The 17,515-nt window shown below is 34.7% G+C and overlaps 3 protein-coding genes across 3 annotated transcripts; 2 read left to right on the forward strand and 1 right to left on the reverse strand.

Annotated features, from left to right (window-relative positions):
- Window positions 1-1,453: 1,453 nt before the first annotated feature.
- LOC102662919 (L-type lectin-domain containing receptor kinase IX.1) lies at window positions 1,454-4,276 on the reverse strand. Its single transcript, XM_006596577.3, has 2 exons — window positions 2,713-4,276; window positions 1,454-2,347 (listed from the first exon to the last, which is right to left on the reverse strand). Exons 1-2 carry the CDS (start codon window positions 4,023-4,025, stop codon window positions 1,693-1,695), a joined length of 1,968 nt encoding a protein of 655 aa, XP_006596640.1. The 5' UTR covers window positions 4,026-4,276; the 3' UTR covers window positions 1,454-1,692.
- A 766-nt stretch (window positions 4,277-5,042) lies between these two features.
- LOC100801935 (L-type lectin-domain containing receptor kinase IX.1) lies at window positions 5,043-7,148 on the forward strand. The gene has a single exon (XM_003545352.5). The coding sequence runs from the start codon at window positions 5,123-5,125 to the stop codon at window positions 6,971-6,973; it is 1,851 nt and encodes a 616-aa protein (XP_003545400.1). The 5' UTR covers window positions 5,043-5,122; the 3' UTR covers window positions 6,974-7,148.
- A 1,993-nt stretch (window positions 7,149-9,141) lies between these two features.
- Window positions 9,142-12,524, forward strand: LOC102659968 (uncharacterized). Its single transcript, XM_041009020.1, has 5 exons — window positions 9,142-9,162; window positions 11,328-11,420; window positions 11,492-11,593; window positions 11,678-12,004; window positions 12,453-12,524. The coding sequence occupies exons 1-5, from the start codon at window positions 9,142-9,144 to the stop codon at window positions 12,522-12,524; spliced, it is 615 nt and encodes a 204-aa protein (XP_040864954.1).
- The last annotated feature ends 4,991 nt before the right edge of the window (window positions 12,525-17,515 follow it).

A 17,515-nucleotide genomic window follows, 5' to 3' on the forward strand; every position in this document is an offset into this window, starting at 1 on the left:
ATAACTTTTTTTTAACAATTTCGTCAATTTAAATTTTCATATGATAAACGAGCATATATCTTTTCTACCAAGCAGGTGCAATATAATAAAATAATGTTTATATTAAGATAAATTTTTTATTATGTGATAGTTTCATCAAAATAATATCAGAGGTTTAATTTTTTTTTCTTTCTTTCACCCTCTTTAACTTTCTCCCGATCTTTGACTAATGATTGACAGAATAATATTTCTTTCATATCATGTGTTGGAGGCAAAGAATCAAGATAATTAGGGAAGTATAGTTATACAGTAAAGTTTAAAAAATAATATTTCATAGTTTTTTAAGGCAAAGTAATATTTCTTAGTAGCAAGGAATGTAATACGTACAAATGTTCTGCGTAATTATAGGAGAAAAGATGTTGTAATAATGCCATTATGCAGAATTGAATAGTAGGTTTTGTGAACGTACGTAATTGGTTAACTAAACTTTCTAATCTTTGTAGAATGGTCATGTCTATATATACGTACGTGCATATGTTGATTCTAGGTAGACTAGTCAGAGCGGATTATGACAATTTGCCATTCACAAATATTCACATCGATCGACCCACACTTAATCTACATCTTTAGAGAAAAAATAGATAAAGAGAGAAAATATAATAGATATATAATATGATGCAAAAGAAGAAATATAAAGAAAAAAATTATTATTAATAAATTTTTTATGCTGAGTGTTCATATATGATTAGTTAGTTAGAGATGCATTTTGTTGGGTCATATATGATGCTTTATGCTATATTGTCCGTATACCACGTGGGTTAGTTCTGGTGCATACTCACCAGAATAAATTAAATTTTTTTTATTGCTTATATTAAAAAATAGTAATTACAATTTACAATGATTCTTATATATTTCCGTTATATATATGTTCCTTGTCGAACATTCAATATTATTGATAATGCAAACAATTATTCATGATTTAAACTCATTGACAATTTACCTTTCTTGGTATAAAAACAAGAATGACCAATGTTAATTGAGTTTATCAAGGTGTACAAGTTATTAAACATTTTGTTGCAAAAATAATTAAGACTTAAATATATTTTTAATTCTTTGTAAATTATTTTTTTTATTCTTGTTATTTTTTTTAATCATTATAAATAATATTTATTTTGTTTTTCATCCTTAAAAAAAATTAAATTAGGCTAAAAATTGTGAAAAAAATATTGTCTAAGCTGCTTAAAAAACGAAAAACAAAATAAATATAACTTGAAAAGATTATAATCATTTTTTTTTGTAAGGATAAAATAGAACAAACGTTAAATTGAAAATGTTAAAAAAATATATTCAAACCAATACTTAATAATCAAAATCATAAAATGAAACTAATTCTACATTAAAAGCGCAACAACATACATAACTTGCTTTATTCAAAAGAAAATTATCATCCAGCCATTTTAATTAATATATATATATATATAAACTAAAGTACTCGGATGTAAGAAGGCTCCTCGCTTTGCAAAGAAATTAATTAGGAAGAGCAGAAAGATTATTTCTAGACATTTACTTATATATAACAAGCCAGTAAATATTTTATGAGAAAAGTAATGAAAAAACATAAAAGCTAAATGAAATATCTACGTAAGAAGCACACAACTTCATAAGCTAGCCTTGCTGCCCGAAACAGATTGGTTTGAAGCCTTGCTCAGAAAATTAGCGTCCGACATTGACAAAGCTATTAGTGAAGGGTACTGAACGTGCGGAATTGTAAGAGGATTGTGCATGGGTAACTAGAGAAGGAGGAGGAGGACCGTCATGCATATCAAAGGGAAGCACAGGCAATGACGACGCTTCAAGCTGAAGAACTTTTATTACCTGTGCAGCCCTGGGTCTTTCCCTGTCGTTTGGGTTAGTACACCACAACCCCACAACAATCAAGCTTGTTATTTCATCCACATCATACTCCTTGTTTAATCTCTCATCTACAACATCCAGAACATTCCCTTCCACATATTTTTGCCACACCCAGTTCACGAGAGGTACATGAAACTCCCCGTTTTGATAAGTCCTCCTCCCACATGCAATTTCAAGAGCTACAACCCCAAAACTGTAAATGTCTGATTCCTTACTAGCCCTACCATGGTTGATATATTCTGGGGCAAGGTACCCATAAGTCCCCACCAGCCCTGTCCTTTGAGTCCTCAACCTTGGATCCACCAACTTAGCCATCCCAAAATCGCCAAGCTTGGTGCTAAAATCCGTGTCCAACAACACATTAGCTGACTTAATATCCCTATGAAGAACACTCTGCTCCGCATCCTCATGAAGATAACGAAGGGCCAAAGCCACCCCTAATGCTACCTTGTACCTGTGAAGAGAAGAGAGAATTAAGAATAATGGTGACAAATGATTAATTTCAATAGCATAAGCTAGCTTACTCCATTACAAGAGACAAAATAGAAATGCTCATACAAAGTAAAAAGACTAAGAAGAAAATAATGGCGACCCATTTGGATAAGCTTTCGTATAAGCACTTAAATGAATAAAAAAATAAGAGAAAAATAAATTAAGCTTCTCCCATATGATCAAATTAGGTTATGCATAAGTTAAAATCGTTTTTGGATATGCATCAACTAATAACTAACGTGTTACCAAACACACAGTAAACAACCCTTAGGGATAATAAATAATTAAATACATACAAGAACATTAAAGCAAAATTATCTAACATACCTAATATCCCATGCCAAAGATTTTTTCTCCCCAAAGAGATGGGTGTCAAGGCTTCCATTAGGCATGAACTCAAAAACCAACAGAAACTCTCCTTGCTCGTGACACCACCCTATGAACTGGACCAAGTTTCTATGTATTAGACGACTTATGATCCTAACCTCATTGATGAAAACTCTCTCTGAATTTTCAGAGTTAGTGAAAATCCTTTTGACTGCAACAACCCTTCCTAAATTACTCAGAACCCCTTTGTACACCTGTCCCGAGCTACCTCGTCCAAGCCTTGCATCAGCCGCGAACCCTTTGGTAGCTGCAACTAGTTCTTTGTAATCAATTCTTCTAGGTATAGTTGCCCTATCCAAATCAAACATAACCGGGGTGGCTCCAAGTTCATCATTATCATTATCAACCTTACCCTTTCTCCTTTTTGTGATCGTTACCCAAGCTGCAAAACTCGCGGCCACAACCACCAAGACCGTTGAGCAGGTCACCACAACAATCAGCAAAACATTGTGTTTTTCGTTCCCATGCCTCGAAGCAGTGAAAGAATTCAACGTTGAACTGAACTCCCACGAGTGAATAATGTTTCGTTCAGTATATTGGCCAGTTGCAGCGGAGAATCCAACAACCACCCACTCGGGTAGAATGTCCATGAGATCAATCTTGTAAGAAAGTGAAGAATTGGAACGGGGTGTTGCGGTTCCGTTAAAAGACCAAGACACAAAGAGGGTCTTAGTGGAAGCAGTGTAGGTTATCAAAGCGTTACATTCCTTTCCAAGGTTTTTGTAAATGTCAAACTCAGCAACGGCCACGGATTTGAGAGAGTTATCATCTATGCCAACGTGCTGAAAGGGAGGGTCAATTGTGCCGTTAAATGTGTCAAACTCAACAGCGACAACGTGGTTATGGGGAATGTAGGTATTGGTGGTGGCGTTGAAAAGGCCTAAAGTGCCACCGACTGCGTTTGCAGGAATCTGGTAACCAAGAGGGGCTAAGTAGAAGGCAAAACCGTCACCGATGGTGTCGTTGGTGGCTCTTTCAATAGTGAAAGTGAAGCGCGTAGAGAAGTTGGTTAGAACATCAGAAGATGAGTCCCACAGGTGCAAAGGTTGTCCGTAAAAGGCTCTCCCAACGCGGGAAATATAGGTCACTATGTTGAGCTCTATGGACCCGTTCTTGTTTACTTTGCCATCACCCTGGTATGCCATGTTTTTTGCACTGTCGGGGTCGTGGAAGTTTGTTATGTTAAAACTTAGTGATTCGGCTGTTTTAAGAGAAGGAATGGCCAACACGAGAAGAAAAATTGTGAGCACCATCTCTGGTCTCAGTGTCTGTTTTCTTCTAAAGGGATGAGACAAAGTGGAATAGCAAAATTAAGCTTGTTCTGAATTGCTGGATTGAGCTTGTTGTTTAAATAAGAACCGAGTGATGTTTCAATGATGCTTTTTTGTTTTTCAGTGGTCCTCGTAGTGTGTACTGAGTTAAGGTTTACTGATTAAGGCTTTAAATATGTTAGTCCAGCGTAATTTAGAAGCAGCTTTAAGATAAGTAAATTAATTTGTCAATAATGGATTCACACGTTATTTATTTCATTATAATTATTCAAGCATATAAAACAAACTTCATTGACAAAAACTGGTAAGTTTGGCCCCAGCTAGCTAGAACTAGAACAAATATTTGTTAAGTACCGATAATTACTTGACGTCGTTTAGCTATTGTCAGGATATATATATATATATATATATATATATATATATATATATATATATATAAAATCAAATTTAATATTATTGAAAGATTAAAAGACTCACATTAATGATATAACAAAAATATAATAATTTTTCAAAGGGATAATAATAAATATTTTTTTATTAGGAAGCAAATTCAAAATTTAGGAAAAAAAAAGTATCAGAATCAAAAATAAAATTTGTTTTTATCATGAAATAAACTTAAAGAAAAATTTATTAAAAAACAAACATAAAATTTAAATATTTACTAAGAATTACAGACATATTTTACCCATATAATAACAATAATCAAAATTTGATTTAAGATGTCACCTTCATAGACCTGGCCATGCTTTCTTGTGTGGAGTACCATTGATGTCTTTGGGTTTGCGTTTTGCACAAGGTGCTTTGATACCTCTATTTGTTAGGCGTTGATATTTGGAAATATTACCATTTTTTTTTTTTGCCGTCTACACACTCTTGTTCACTTGCGTATTGTCGTATTGAGCATCTTTTGTGGGGAAGAGCTAGCTCCCTTATGACAAAAGTGACTCTTGTGTCGTATATAACACCTGTGGCATGTTCTTTTTTTTAAAAAAGAAAAACTGGCTCCTTGTTTTCCTTACAAACATATAGAAACAACTCCGGATCGGTTTTCTGAAGCCTAGACTCAGTCGTAAAAAACCATGTTGGCAACCTTGGAATACTTCCACTGCTTCAAAACATCTCTTCTTTTGCTAATCTTTATGATCCTTCCAATAGTTCAACCACTCTCCTTCAACATAACTAACTTTAGCGACCCTGAGAGCGCAAGCCTCATAAAAAATGAAGGCATAGCGAAAATTGAGAATGGAACCATTGTGCTCAATTCACTTATCAATAGTGGAGTTGGACGAGCCATCTATAGCGAACCTCTAAGTCTGAAAAATGATTCTAACGGCAATGTCACAGACTTTTCAACTCGTTTTTCATTCACTATCAAAGTGCTCAATAAAACCAACTACGGTGATGGCTTCGCCTTCTACATCGCACCCCTTGCTTTTGACTACCAAATTCCCCCCAATTCATCTGGTTTCCTTCTGGGCCTATACGGTGACACCCAAAATAACCTTGTTGCTGTCGAATTTGACACTTATGTAAACGAGTTTGACCCACCAATGAAGCACGTAGGGATCAACAATAACTCTGTTGCATCCCTTGATTATAAGAAGTTTGATATTGATAGCAACATAGGGAAGATGGGGCATACGTTGATAACTTACAACGCTTCTGCCAAACTCCTTGCTGTCTCATGGCTCTTTGATGGAACTAGTTCTGGTTTTACGCCTAACAATTCTCTCTCACACCAGATTGACCTTGGGGAAATTCTACCAAAGTGGGTCACGGTTGGGTTTTCGGGTGCAACCGGGTCGTCCAAAGAGGAAAATGTTATCCATTCCTGGGAATTCAGTCCAAATCTAGATCTTAATTCCACAAATCCAGAGGCAAACAATGAAAATGTCATCATAATTACCAAATACAAGGTTCAGGTCAAAGTAGTAGTTGTTGCAGTGATTTGTTCTATTATTGTTGTGCTGGTGGTTGTGAGTATTAGTTGGTTGATCATCAAGAAGAGAAGAACCAAGGATGATTTTCATTTGGATAAAGAGCCTAGAAGGTTTGGTTATAACGAATTAGTTGCAGCCACCAACGGGTTTGCAGATGATAGAAGGCTCGGAGAAGGAGGCACTGGAGAAGTTTACAAAGGGTTTCTGAGTGATTTAGGGCGCGAGGTTGCAGTGAAAAGGATTTTTTCTGATGTTGAAGATTCTGAGGAAATATTTACAAACGAGGTGAAGATTATAAGTCGTCTTATACATAGAAACCTTGTGCAGTTAATGGGATGGTGCCACGAGCAAGGGAAGTTATTACTGGTTTTTGAATACATGGTTAATGGAAGCCTTGACACTCATCTATTTGGCAGCAGAAGAACATTGACATGGGGTGTGAGATACAACATAGCGTTAGGTATGGCCAGAGCTCTTCGATATCTTCATGAAGACGCGGTGCAGTGTGTTCTTCATAAAGATATTAAGTCAGGTAATGTTTTGTTGGATACTGATTTCAATATTAAGGTTAGTGACTTTGGGATGGCCAAATTGGTGGATCCAAGATTAAGGACTCAGAAGACAAAGCTGGAGGGGACATATGGGTACCTGGCCCCGGAATATGTAAAGGAAGGAAGGGTTAGCAAGGAATCTGACATGTACGGTTTTGGGGTTGTTGTGTTGGAGATAGCATGTGGAAGGAAGACTTACCAGGATGGGGAGCATAATCATGTGCCTTTGGTGAATTGGGTGTGGAAACATTATGTGGAAGAGAATATTTTGAATGTTGCTGATAAGGGATTGAACATGGGTTTTGATGTGGATGAAATGACATGCTTGCTCACTGTGGGACTATGGTGTACCCTCCAAGACTACAAGAAAAGGCCAAAGGCAGAACAGGTTATTAATGTTCTTAAGCAAGAAGTTCCGCTGCCAAAGCTTTCTACATGACATGCCTGATTGTCCTTCTCATCCTACAAAAATGGGCAATATTCCATGTAAATATAGATCAGGTTTTCATTTAAATATAGTTACTGGATTGAATATAACTATACTTTCAATGTAAGTTATCATTCTCGTGTGCTATAATATCAAATAAAATTATTTTTGTATGATTGAATAAAAATATATTTTCACATCCCACGAGTCATATTTATTTGTAATTTTGCGTATCATCACATCACAATCACAATATAGTGCAAGTATCACATCCTTTTGCCTTGAGGAACTTACTCTTGTGGTGTATCAAATTATTCTATTACTAGCTACGTGTATCTATCATGGCTTTTATTATTACTATTTTTTTTTTATTTTTTATTTTTGCATCTTGCTGCGTAAATTTTAAATTTGAAGATTTTGGAATAGGTAGTATCTTTTTCATGCCTTTTAAATAGGGATGGTGGGTGGCACACATGGCTTAGGTTTTGTATGGGTCGGTGGATACTTTATGTTGGGGTTCATTTAATTATGTGTGGTGCAAAGGGAACACACTACAAAAATGTTGTGTTTTACTGAAAAAGAATTTCGGTGGTTATTAGAAACTGCCACAAATGTAAATAATTTTACTATTTATTTCCGTTCTTTTACTCTTTCTAATGATGCTCCATATCACGTCATGACTACGTGTCACCTAATTTAGACACCAACTTAAAAAAATTACATTATTTGTTATTTGTTATTTCTCAAGTCAAAAACCTAGGGTTCATCATTTAACTCGTCTGAAACAAGTGGTGGTTCCCCCTTTGCCGCGAAAGCTCTCTCGCATGAATTAGGGGCTCTTGGATTCGACCAATGGAGGGACGTAGCGCAAGAGTAGTTGAAGTTGTGTGCAATGCATTACGCGAACATTGAGTTTTCTCGAAGTTCAATTTGACTGCTTTTGCCTTCGATCTCAATTGCAAAGGAGCTAAGTTATCCTCCCTACACTCTCTCCGTTGATTTTGAATCACACAATGTGTCTCAATGGTGATTTCAACATTCATGTTCGATTAGGGTTTTACTTCCCCTATTTTTTTATTTTCATCGTTGGTTGTGTTGATTTTCTTTTCATTTTGCAATTCTCCGATATTTTGAATCGCACAATGTCTCCGCTAGGTTTTTTCATTTTGTGCTTGTATTCTGAGTTGTTTTGAAGCCTCTTTGGTTACTACAAATTATAACTTTGAAATTTCTTTTTTGACATGAAAGGAAGATGAGGAATAGCGACACCGATTCCTGAAACAGATTCTCAATTGATAGTGTTCAAATAGAGTAATTAATATTGTAATTGAAATCTTCAACAATCATAAATTGTTTGATTTAATTTCATCTCTTTAATTAAATTTCATGAAAATACTTTGAGATATGTAGTAGTTGGGTTTGCAAATTTAGGTTGCTAGCAATGTGTTTGATGAAATGCCTAATTTAGTTCTACCTTGGAGAAAAGGTATATAACACCTTATATTATTTCTCCACATGATTCATTTCACTTTTCTTCAGCTGAAATGATGATTGGAAGTAATAATGTAAGATTTAAATCAGCACCAATCACTACTAAAAAAACACTTTCTATGACGATTTTGAGGTGCCTTTTACGATGATTTTCAACCGTCTTTGAAGTCAGCATCGTGGAAAGTTAAGACTTTTGACGATAGTTCTCAAACCATCTTAGAAGGTTAATTAAAACTGTCTTAGAAATCGTTTTGTGAAAAAAAAAAAGATGTTTCCTAAAAATCGTCTTAGAAAATGACTTTCTAAGACAGTTTTACAAAAATCATCTTAGAAAGACTTTCTAAGACGATTCTCGAAAAACCCATTTTAAAATGTCTTTTTCTAAAAAAAAGAAAGAAAATTAAAAAAATTAGAGAATTCTAAGATGATTTTTTGAGGTATCGTCTCAAAAAGTCCACTTTCTAAGACAATTTTTTAAAGAACTATCTTAGAAAATGGAGTTTATTATTTATAAATTAAATATTTAAAAATACAATATTTTTATTTGGAAACAAAACTATTGTTCACAATATATTAAAACTAAAATATAAACCTAAATTTATTTTATCTCTATTTAAATATAATTAAAAAGTTATAAATATATACTAAATATAATTATTTCAAAAATCATTCCTATAGCTATAAAGCAAATGCAGAAGTTACCAATTGAGGTAAGGACCTAAAAAGAAGTAAGCAAATCACAATTTTCATATTAAACAAATGCTATAATCTATTCTCTTAGTATACAAATGTTATTATATGAGTGTTTGCAGCCGTTGAATATATTCTAATGATCAACTCAATGTGCGTTCATGCTATTGAGTATTGACACAAGTTGTAGTGGAGCTTGAGATCAGACCAATAAATTTCACCAGACAAAATGAATGTAGAGCAATAGAAACATCTTTTGAAAAACAACTGGAAGTTAAAAAAATGTGTCCTTAACCATGCTTGCTCCTAAGGGATGTTCCTATGTATAATCATGGGGATTTGGCCAAAAATACAGGATTTCTTGTAATCATTGAACACGCACAAGTTTTAATGAAGTTTGCATACTAATGCTCTTTCTGGGGAGCAAAGATAGTTTGTATGCAAGGAAGCAAATGGATACAAAGTTAATTCAAACAGGAGAGAAAGAAGCAAAATACTTTAGTTGGATCGTCGCTACCACCCAAAGTTTGTATTCCCTTGTGAACAACAAATTCACTATCCACAACTCCCACATTTTGAGTGTGTTCTCCCTGAAAAAATGACATTGATTTCACTGTTAATGATACCTATCATGTAGTAAATGAACTTAAAAAAAAAGGAAGAAACATGCCTCTCTTAAGGCTGAGAGCTCAATTTTGTAATTTAGTTATTTCTTCTTATGTGATTCTCCTTCTCAGTTCTTGAATTCCAAGAATTTTCCAAATCTGGTGATAGTTATACAAAATATACTTTCATATTTTTATCTAGTCTCCTACCTTACTATTAATAAATCTCTCAGTATATAACATTACACCACAATAGATATATAACAATATCACTACAAAAAAAAGTGTTAAATAATGGGGGTTATTTTGCGAGGTTTTAGAAACCTCCTTAATTTATTAAAAACTACAATTTTTTGTGCTTAATTTGCGGAGGTTTATAACCTCTGCTAATTAAATATTATTTTTCCACTCTTTTCTCTTTAAAATAAAATAAATCATATTTTTTCCCAGAAAAAAAATTCCTCTAAAAAAATCACAAAATCTCAATTTCCCTCTCCAACTCTACGACTTCCCTCTCCAAACTATAACATCCCAATTTTTTCGTAAATAAATTTTTAAAGCTTTTTAGTAAAAATAAATAAATAAATATAGAGCAAATAATAGGTTGAGTACCTTAGGTATAAATAACTATGTTAAGTCAGGTGCCTCCTTTTTTTCTCATTTTCGTTTTTCCCCTTCTCCTCTCAAAATCCTCTCTTTTTCCCGAAGGCCACCAAACCTGTCTCAGAAAAATGACGATCTCCGATTTATTCACCGTTGGATCGTCGTGAAATTTAAACAGCATGCTCACAACCCAATTCCTATCATTCTCACCGTTGGGAATTTTGATATAATGTCTGAGCTAAGAGAAATACCTTTCGCATCATAGCCTTTTTTCTTTCCCTCAGAAACCCAAAATGGTCTCAATAAAACTATGATCCCAGTTTCATTAACCGTTGGATTTTCATGAAATTTTGATACGTGGTTCGTGGTTCAGTTCTGCACACCTTCACCATTGGGATTTGCGAGATATTAGTCAAGGCGAGAGAAAAAGGAATCACACCAAGATAGTACAAGGGGAGGCTTCAATCCCTTCTCTGTCTCTCTGATGTTCGGGAACTCTATCAGAGCAATTAGAGGAAAAAATTGGAGGAATCTCAGGGAACTGCTAGAGATGCTGCTATCGCTGGCTAAAGACACGTGAGTCCAGGTAAGGGATGAGTTATTCACAATTAGGGATTAGTGAGAACATGTGTAGGGATCCTTAGAGATATCAATTAGAATGAGTTTTGGGGTGCTTTTGTAATTTTCATTTTATCCTCATAATTGCTGTGAAATTATATATGTTTGATGAATCAGTCGATGTCCTAATGAGAAATTGCTGTGAAATTGATGTGTTCTTGTGTTGAGTGTGAACCCCTTAGAAAAATTAAGCTCTTTTTATTAACGTAAATTATATTTTAAATAATATTATTCAATGACTTATTTTATACAAATTATTATCTTGTTCTAATTAGATTGTTTTAATTATTGAATTGTCTTTATAGCTAATTATATGATTACTATTACAAGTTGTAAACTTGAAATTGCTTTGCATATAGGAACTTTGTAGGAGAAATAAAGAAATTCGAAGCAAGCAAGTTATTCCACACACTGGTGGATCCAAAGCTAATCCTAGAAGAAGAAATGAGTTGGTAATGACACTAAATGTTAACTTTTACTAATTAAAGAATTTCAATGTTTACTTACTCTTTATTTATCTTAGTTTTTAGAAACTGGGAAGCTACCAAGTCGTGGACAATTATATATTGAAACTCATAAAAGGAAAGATGGATCATTTGTAAATGAAGCAGCAAAGACTATAGCGGTATGTTTTTCTTTAGTAACATTGTTTTCAAGGATTGTGCTTAATCTTAAAACTTTTATATTTCATTTTATTACATGTTTGTAGGAACAAATTGAAGTAGGATTGACTCAGAGAATAGTTGATGAATTTGAAGTTTCTCCTCTTGATGTTGTTGGTAGAGTGTTAGGGTTAGAGCACTCTGGGAGAGTGCGATGCATGAGATTAGGAGTTGTTCCTTTTAATACATTCAGGAACACAAGACTTCGAGCTTTTAGTCTGAGCTCTTCTTCATCTGGTGTTGCCTTTCCATCTTCAAACCAATGGCAAGAGAAATACAACAATTTAGAATCAGCTTTTAAGGCCTACATGATAATGAAGGAAGGAAGGATCCCTAAAGAATTAGCTTGTTATTTCACTCCTGATCAAACACATGTAAGTAATTAATATGCATACATCATTATGTATATGTGAGGTATCCTAAAACTTGTTAGTATAATACACAATGTACTCTCAAAATTGTTTTACATATGTTTATAGTTTATTAATTTATTCACACATATTAGTAAGGAAATATATTTTGTAATTGGTACTTGTGTTTATTAAGTTAATTAATTTACAGTTTTGTAGGTAGATTTTATAGTTAATCAACAATATTAAGGTAGAATTTTATTCATTTTGGCTAACTCTTAATACTCTTTATCTCAAGTTAGGTCTTTAAGTAAACATACATGACCAAGGTAATAAGCATGCATAAGTTTAGAATATTAAAACAATTGTTTAGAATTGATTATTTTTATTGATGGTCATTATGATTTAGTATGCGTGATACACCCTTGTATATAGTATATGTGACTAAGTGTTTTTTCTTTTCTTATTTTAGCCAAATGATGCTTCAAGTGTTCCTAATACACCTTTGGATGCAAGAGGATCTTCTGGTGCTAGCAACCCTTAGTTTGCTTATAATGTATTTTGGATTTAAAGTTTAGTACAAGACTAATATTACTTTGTTATGGATTTTATGTCATACTTTGACTTACAATAGAAATTTGAATTATAAATCTTTGAACTATATGCTATTATTTTGGTTATTGAAATATAATTTCTACGTCCTCATTATGAGTTTTTTTATTACATTTTTTTATCGATATCATAAGAAAATGAAAAATTGTAATACATGTAGATTATCAAACTAAAATGAGTATACAAAATCATTATATACAAGAAAATAAGGAGAATTAGAAAATCAATTGTAAAACATCTATTGTTAGCATGATTTTAAAAAAAAACCCCTCCATAGTATAGTTTTAAAACCTCTTTTAATAAACCTCCGCATTTAGCATAGGTTTAAAACCTCCTTATTTAGTGTAGGTATAAAAACCTCTTCCAATAAACCTCCACAGTTAGCGTAGGTTTAAAACCTCTACAAAAAAATCTCTGCAAAATATTCTCGATACCAGAGATTTTCAAAAACCGCCGCTAATTGCTTGTGGCGAATATAACTGCGGAGGTTTCTGAAAACCTCCGTAATTTATTTTGCGAAGGGTAAAAACCTCCACTAAACGAAAAAATAACCTCCATTATTTAACAGATTTGTTGTAGTCAATTGTTTTTTTTTAAAGGAGACAAAACTTTAAATAATTTTGAACGAATTTCAGGCAAAGTCTTTTAGAATTTTTACAATTCATATGGACCATGAAAATTACCTGTATAAGAAGCCAAGTTCAATACCAGGAAGATCGAGAGAAAACAGGAGCCATACCTTCCATAAACCTGCCAAGTTGTATTGAAATTTCAGTGTCATTTATAACATGAAAATAGATACAAGCAAAAAAAAACATATCATAAAACTCCAAAACAACAACTATCAATTGATTTTGTCAAGTTCCATTTTCAATACATTGACTGGTTAAATTTAAGCATCGCCCTTCTAGATGGCAGAAAGAAGAATTACAACACCACGTGAATAAGATCCTGAATGAACAACATCTTGAAAAAATACACAACACAACCAGATCCAAGGAAAGTAACAGTTACCCAGTGCATGGAGGCCCTTTACTTGCGCCTGAGCACTTAGTATTTCCTCTGAGTTCATAGACTCTCTCTTCCATGTACAAAAACTCAAAGCTTAAGTATGAACTTGATTACAAAGTACATATCAATATCCTCTAATGATAAGTCACCTATGAACTTTCTTAGTCCTAGCTCAAACTATAGTTCTATGATGTATCTCTGTCGAATTTGGGTCAAGGGTTGGTTGAGATATCTCCAATCCTTCTTCCTTCACAATTTCAATTCAATGTATCTGGAAAAAAACAAGTGCCCATGTTAACTCATTCTCTTTGATGAGAGCACAAGTCTATCATGAGGTGATTGACTTGTCTTTAAGAGAATAACAATATAATGAATATAAATCAAACCAATTACCATTTTTTTACCTTTCTAGGCAAACAAAGATTACTTAGTAACCTAACGTGACCTTAATAAGGATGATATAGAGCTTATTATGCCTGAGAGCTGTCAAATAGGCTGGCCTAACTTGACCCAAATCTCCTACGAGCCAAAACTGATCTGACTATTTTTTCAATTTATATTTATATGAATTCTTTTAAAAAAAATAGACCAAATAGGCCCAGTGCTTTTGGGGCAAACATTTTTCAGCACCAGCCTGGCCCATTTGGCCTGCTAAGTCAGGCCAAATTGGTCCGATTCATTTTAGGCCACTATTTTACAAGCCTAGACCGACCTACCAGGCCATCAAATATCAAAGTATACCACCAGCAGAGAAGTGCAACAAAACCATCAATCATACCATGAGGTGTTATGTTTTTCTGTAATGTTTATTCAATTTGAGTGGTTGTTCCCAAAAATAAAAAAGGAAACTAAGTAAAGAGCTTGATTTCAATACATTGACAGTGAGAAACTAAAATTTTCTCCCAACTTCTAAAGATGTTTGCATGTCTTAATTGACTCAATAAAGTCCATAAGATATTTAGATTTTCAATAAATCCTTTCAGTGATATAGACATGGAATGCTCCGTATATTCCTAGTTTTAAGAGAAGATTTAAAGCAAACTCCCTTCAATTAACATACAATAAACAATATAAGCTTTTCAGGAAGAAAAAAGTCTATATGGTTAGTCTAGGTATGTACCACTTTGTTTGGTTTTGAGCAGTTATATGTATGGCCTTGCTACTCCAACTGAGATTCCACCACCCATCCACATTGGCATCATAATGGAATAAAATAATTGTGAAATTATCTGGAAGAAACTGAAATCAATGAAATTAGATTAGGAGTTTGATTCAAACAATTTTGATAACCCAATGAATCATCAAAAATACCTTTTGCATCATCACATCTACATTATGCTTTTGTTTACTGGTTTCACTTCCCATGTCGATTCCACATCTTCCCGCTCTCGGTCACGTTCATGTCGCTATTCCCATTTCTGACAACCTCTTCAGCACTGTTCTTTGTTATGGCCATCCAACAGCTCCTCATGCCAAGCATGGAGAAAATAGAGACATCGTGTTGTTTGATTTGGGACCTGGATTCTTTGGGACTATCATGGTCTCACGCAAGTGCATACCAGCTGTCTTTGCACTATGGATAGGTGCTAAAACTGGTGCAATTCTCCAGGACAAACCTTGGGATCCTGGTATCACTTTTGGAAGCCATGCGTTGAAGCCCCAACACCTTGAGGACAAGGTGTTTTTGATGGGCTAGGGAATGATAGGAAGAAGATGCAGCAGTAGGCCCAAGAGAAGCACAACACATCCTGCTCATTTGAAGGATTATGAGTAAAGCTTGGAGTGTGAATGTTATCTCTACACTTCCAAAAGAATAATCTAGAAGTTAGTTATAACTACTAGTATTGTTAGGACTATTATCACTTTGTTAGCAATTGTTAGCAAAACTGTTAAAGCATATTGTGATTCTGTTATGCTCAGTATTCATGAAATAAAGTGTTTAAAAGCAATGATAGAGGAATAAAATGGGGAGACAAATTTACTCAACTTCAGTAGCTCGCAGGAGACACTTGGACCTCAAATCCAAGAAACTCTATCCTCTGCTCATAATTATTGGTCTGACCTACCGCTCTTCAATGGTGGACGCCGAACTTTTCACCGCTTGCATGGACCGCCTCGAGGCCGCCATGGCCAAACTCGTCGCAGCCCAAGCTTCCATGGATTCCAAACTTGATGTCATTCTCCTGAAATTGAATACCATGGTACCCAAACAACCCTCTCCATCTTCTTCCTCTGCGAAGTCACCACCCCCAGCCAGAACCATGCTGCCTCTGCTTCCCAAGGTAACCAGCCAACTTTTCCCATCTTCTTCCTCTGCAAAACCACCACCAACAGCAGAAACCATGTTGCCTCCCCTTCCCATGGCAACTTCCCACCTCCCTGTTAACGCCAGACACCTCGCACCCTTCTCCGACCCCCTCCAGGCCGCCAGTCACCAGTCCCGCATGGAGCCCCCAGCCGCTACATCCTTCCCTCCGACATCCGCTTCGCCCTTTCCATTGTATGTGCTGCCACAGTCAGGGACACAAATCTCCACCACCCCTTCCTCCTCATCGTCTTCATCATTCTTGTCATTGCCAAATGGCTCTATCTCCGCAACAATCTTTAGGAACTCATTCCTACACCTACTTTCATTTGGGATCCAGGTTCTGTTTTCTGCACCTAACACCTTGAGGATAAGGTTTTTTTGATGGGCTAGGGAATGATGGGAAGAAGATGCAGCAGTAGGCCCAAGAGAAGCACAACACCTCCTGCTCATTTGAAGGATTATGAGTAAAGCTTGGAGTGTGAATGTTATCTCTGCACTGCCAAAAGAATAATCTATAAGTTAGTAATAACTACTAGTATTGTTATGACCATTATCACTTTGTTAGAAATTTGTTAGCAAAACTGTTAAAGCATATTGTGATTCTATTATGCTCAGTATTCACTAAATTAAGTGTATAAAAACAATGATAGAGGAATAAAATGGGGAGACAAATTTACTCAACTTCAGTAGCTCATAGGAGGCACTTGGACCTCGAATCCAAGAAACTCTATCCTCTGCTCATAACAAACTTCAACTGCCAATAAGTTGTTATTGGAGTAAACTCTACCCTGCAATCATATAATCACCACCAAGCAAGCAAGCAATAAATTAGCTAGCTCAGGTGAAGCAACTTTGATAATTGATGACGTGCCGCTTGTAGTTTACAAATTCGGTCATCATCTATCGATTTAAATAGAACTATATAATGTAAAATAAATAAAATTGCAAAGATGCTGACCTTTGACCTCAAATTACTTGGCGACCATAAATGCCTTAACTCAAGATCTGAAGTAGCTTGTATTATACCTTGTGGTAAGCCCTTCAGGTTTCCGGAAGTTTCAGTATATGCCTGCATAGTGGCATCAAAACCACCCACATGAAAAAAGAATATGTATCCAAATTACATTATAAAATTAATATTGTAAAGTAGGCAGGTGCATCAAAATTTTCAAGCAGCCATAGCCATCATTCATTATAACCCGCAAAGCTTTTGTTCTAAATGCATCAAAGCTTAAATTTAGAAGGAGTAAGAAAACTGATTAGCATCAGAGTATACCTTTTCTTCTTCCCTGATATTCTACTGTTTGTCTATCTAATAATAAAAAATGAAAACAAAGTAAATTTCAAATTAGAACAAGAAGTACAAGAATACAATGTCATGAACTGCTGCATTATAAGGTAAAACTTGAGCCATGTAGCTGTCATCTGCCAAAAAAAATGGCTTTTGAATGGACACCATAATTTATACTAAGAGCTGGAAAAAAGTTTCAAACAAGGCTATAGGGTTTTATGCTGATATACATTTTCAATATCACTTAATGATAACAAAGAGTTTGATCATTTATTGTTTTTCAAAACCACTTCACAAATTTCCTAACCATAAT

Source organism: Glycine max, chromosome 14, assembly GCF_000004515.6.
Source record: "Glycine max cultivar Williams 82 chromosome 14, Glycine_max_v4.0, whole genome shotgun sequence".
Taxonomy (NCBI): Eukaryota; Viridiplantae; Streptophyta; class Magnoliopsida; order Fabales; family Fabaceae; genus Glycine; species Glycine max.

Bases quoted from the DNA above. Each gene is read 5' to 3' on its own strand.
- LOC102662919 (XM_006596577.3), bottom strand. From the start codon at position 4,025: ATGGTGCTCACAATTTTTCTTCTCGTGTTGGCCATTCCTTCTCTTAAA. The intron at 2,348-2,712 runs GTATGTTAGATA...TTCTCTTCACAG, and splicing joins TCTTTGGCATGGGATATTAG to GTACAAGGTAGCATTAGGGG.
- LOC100801935 (XM_003545352.5), top strand. From the start codon at position 5,123: ATGTTGGCAACCTTGGAATACTTCCACTGCTTCAAAACATCTCTTCTT.
- LOC102659968 (XM_041009020.1), top strand. From the start codon at position 9,142: ATGCAGAAGTTACCAATTGAG. The intron at 9,163-11,327 runs GTAAGGACCTAA...CTTTGCATATAG, and splicing joins TGCAGAAGTTACCAATTGAG to GAACTTTGTAGGAGAAATAA. The intron at 11,594-11,677 runs GTATGTTTTTCT...ACATGTTTGTAG, and splicing joins AAGCAGCAAAGACTATAGCG to GAACAAATTGAAGTAGGATT.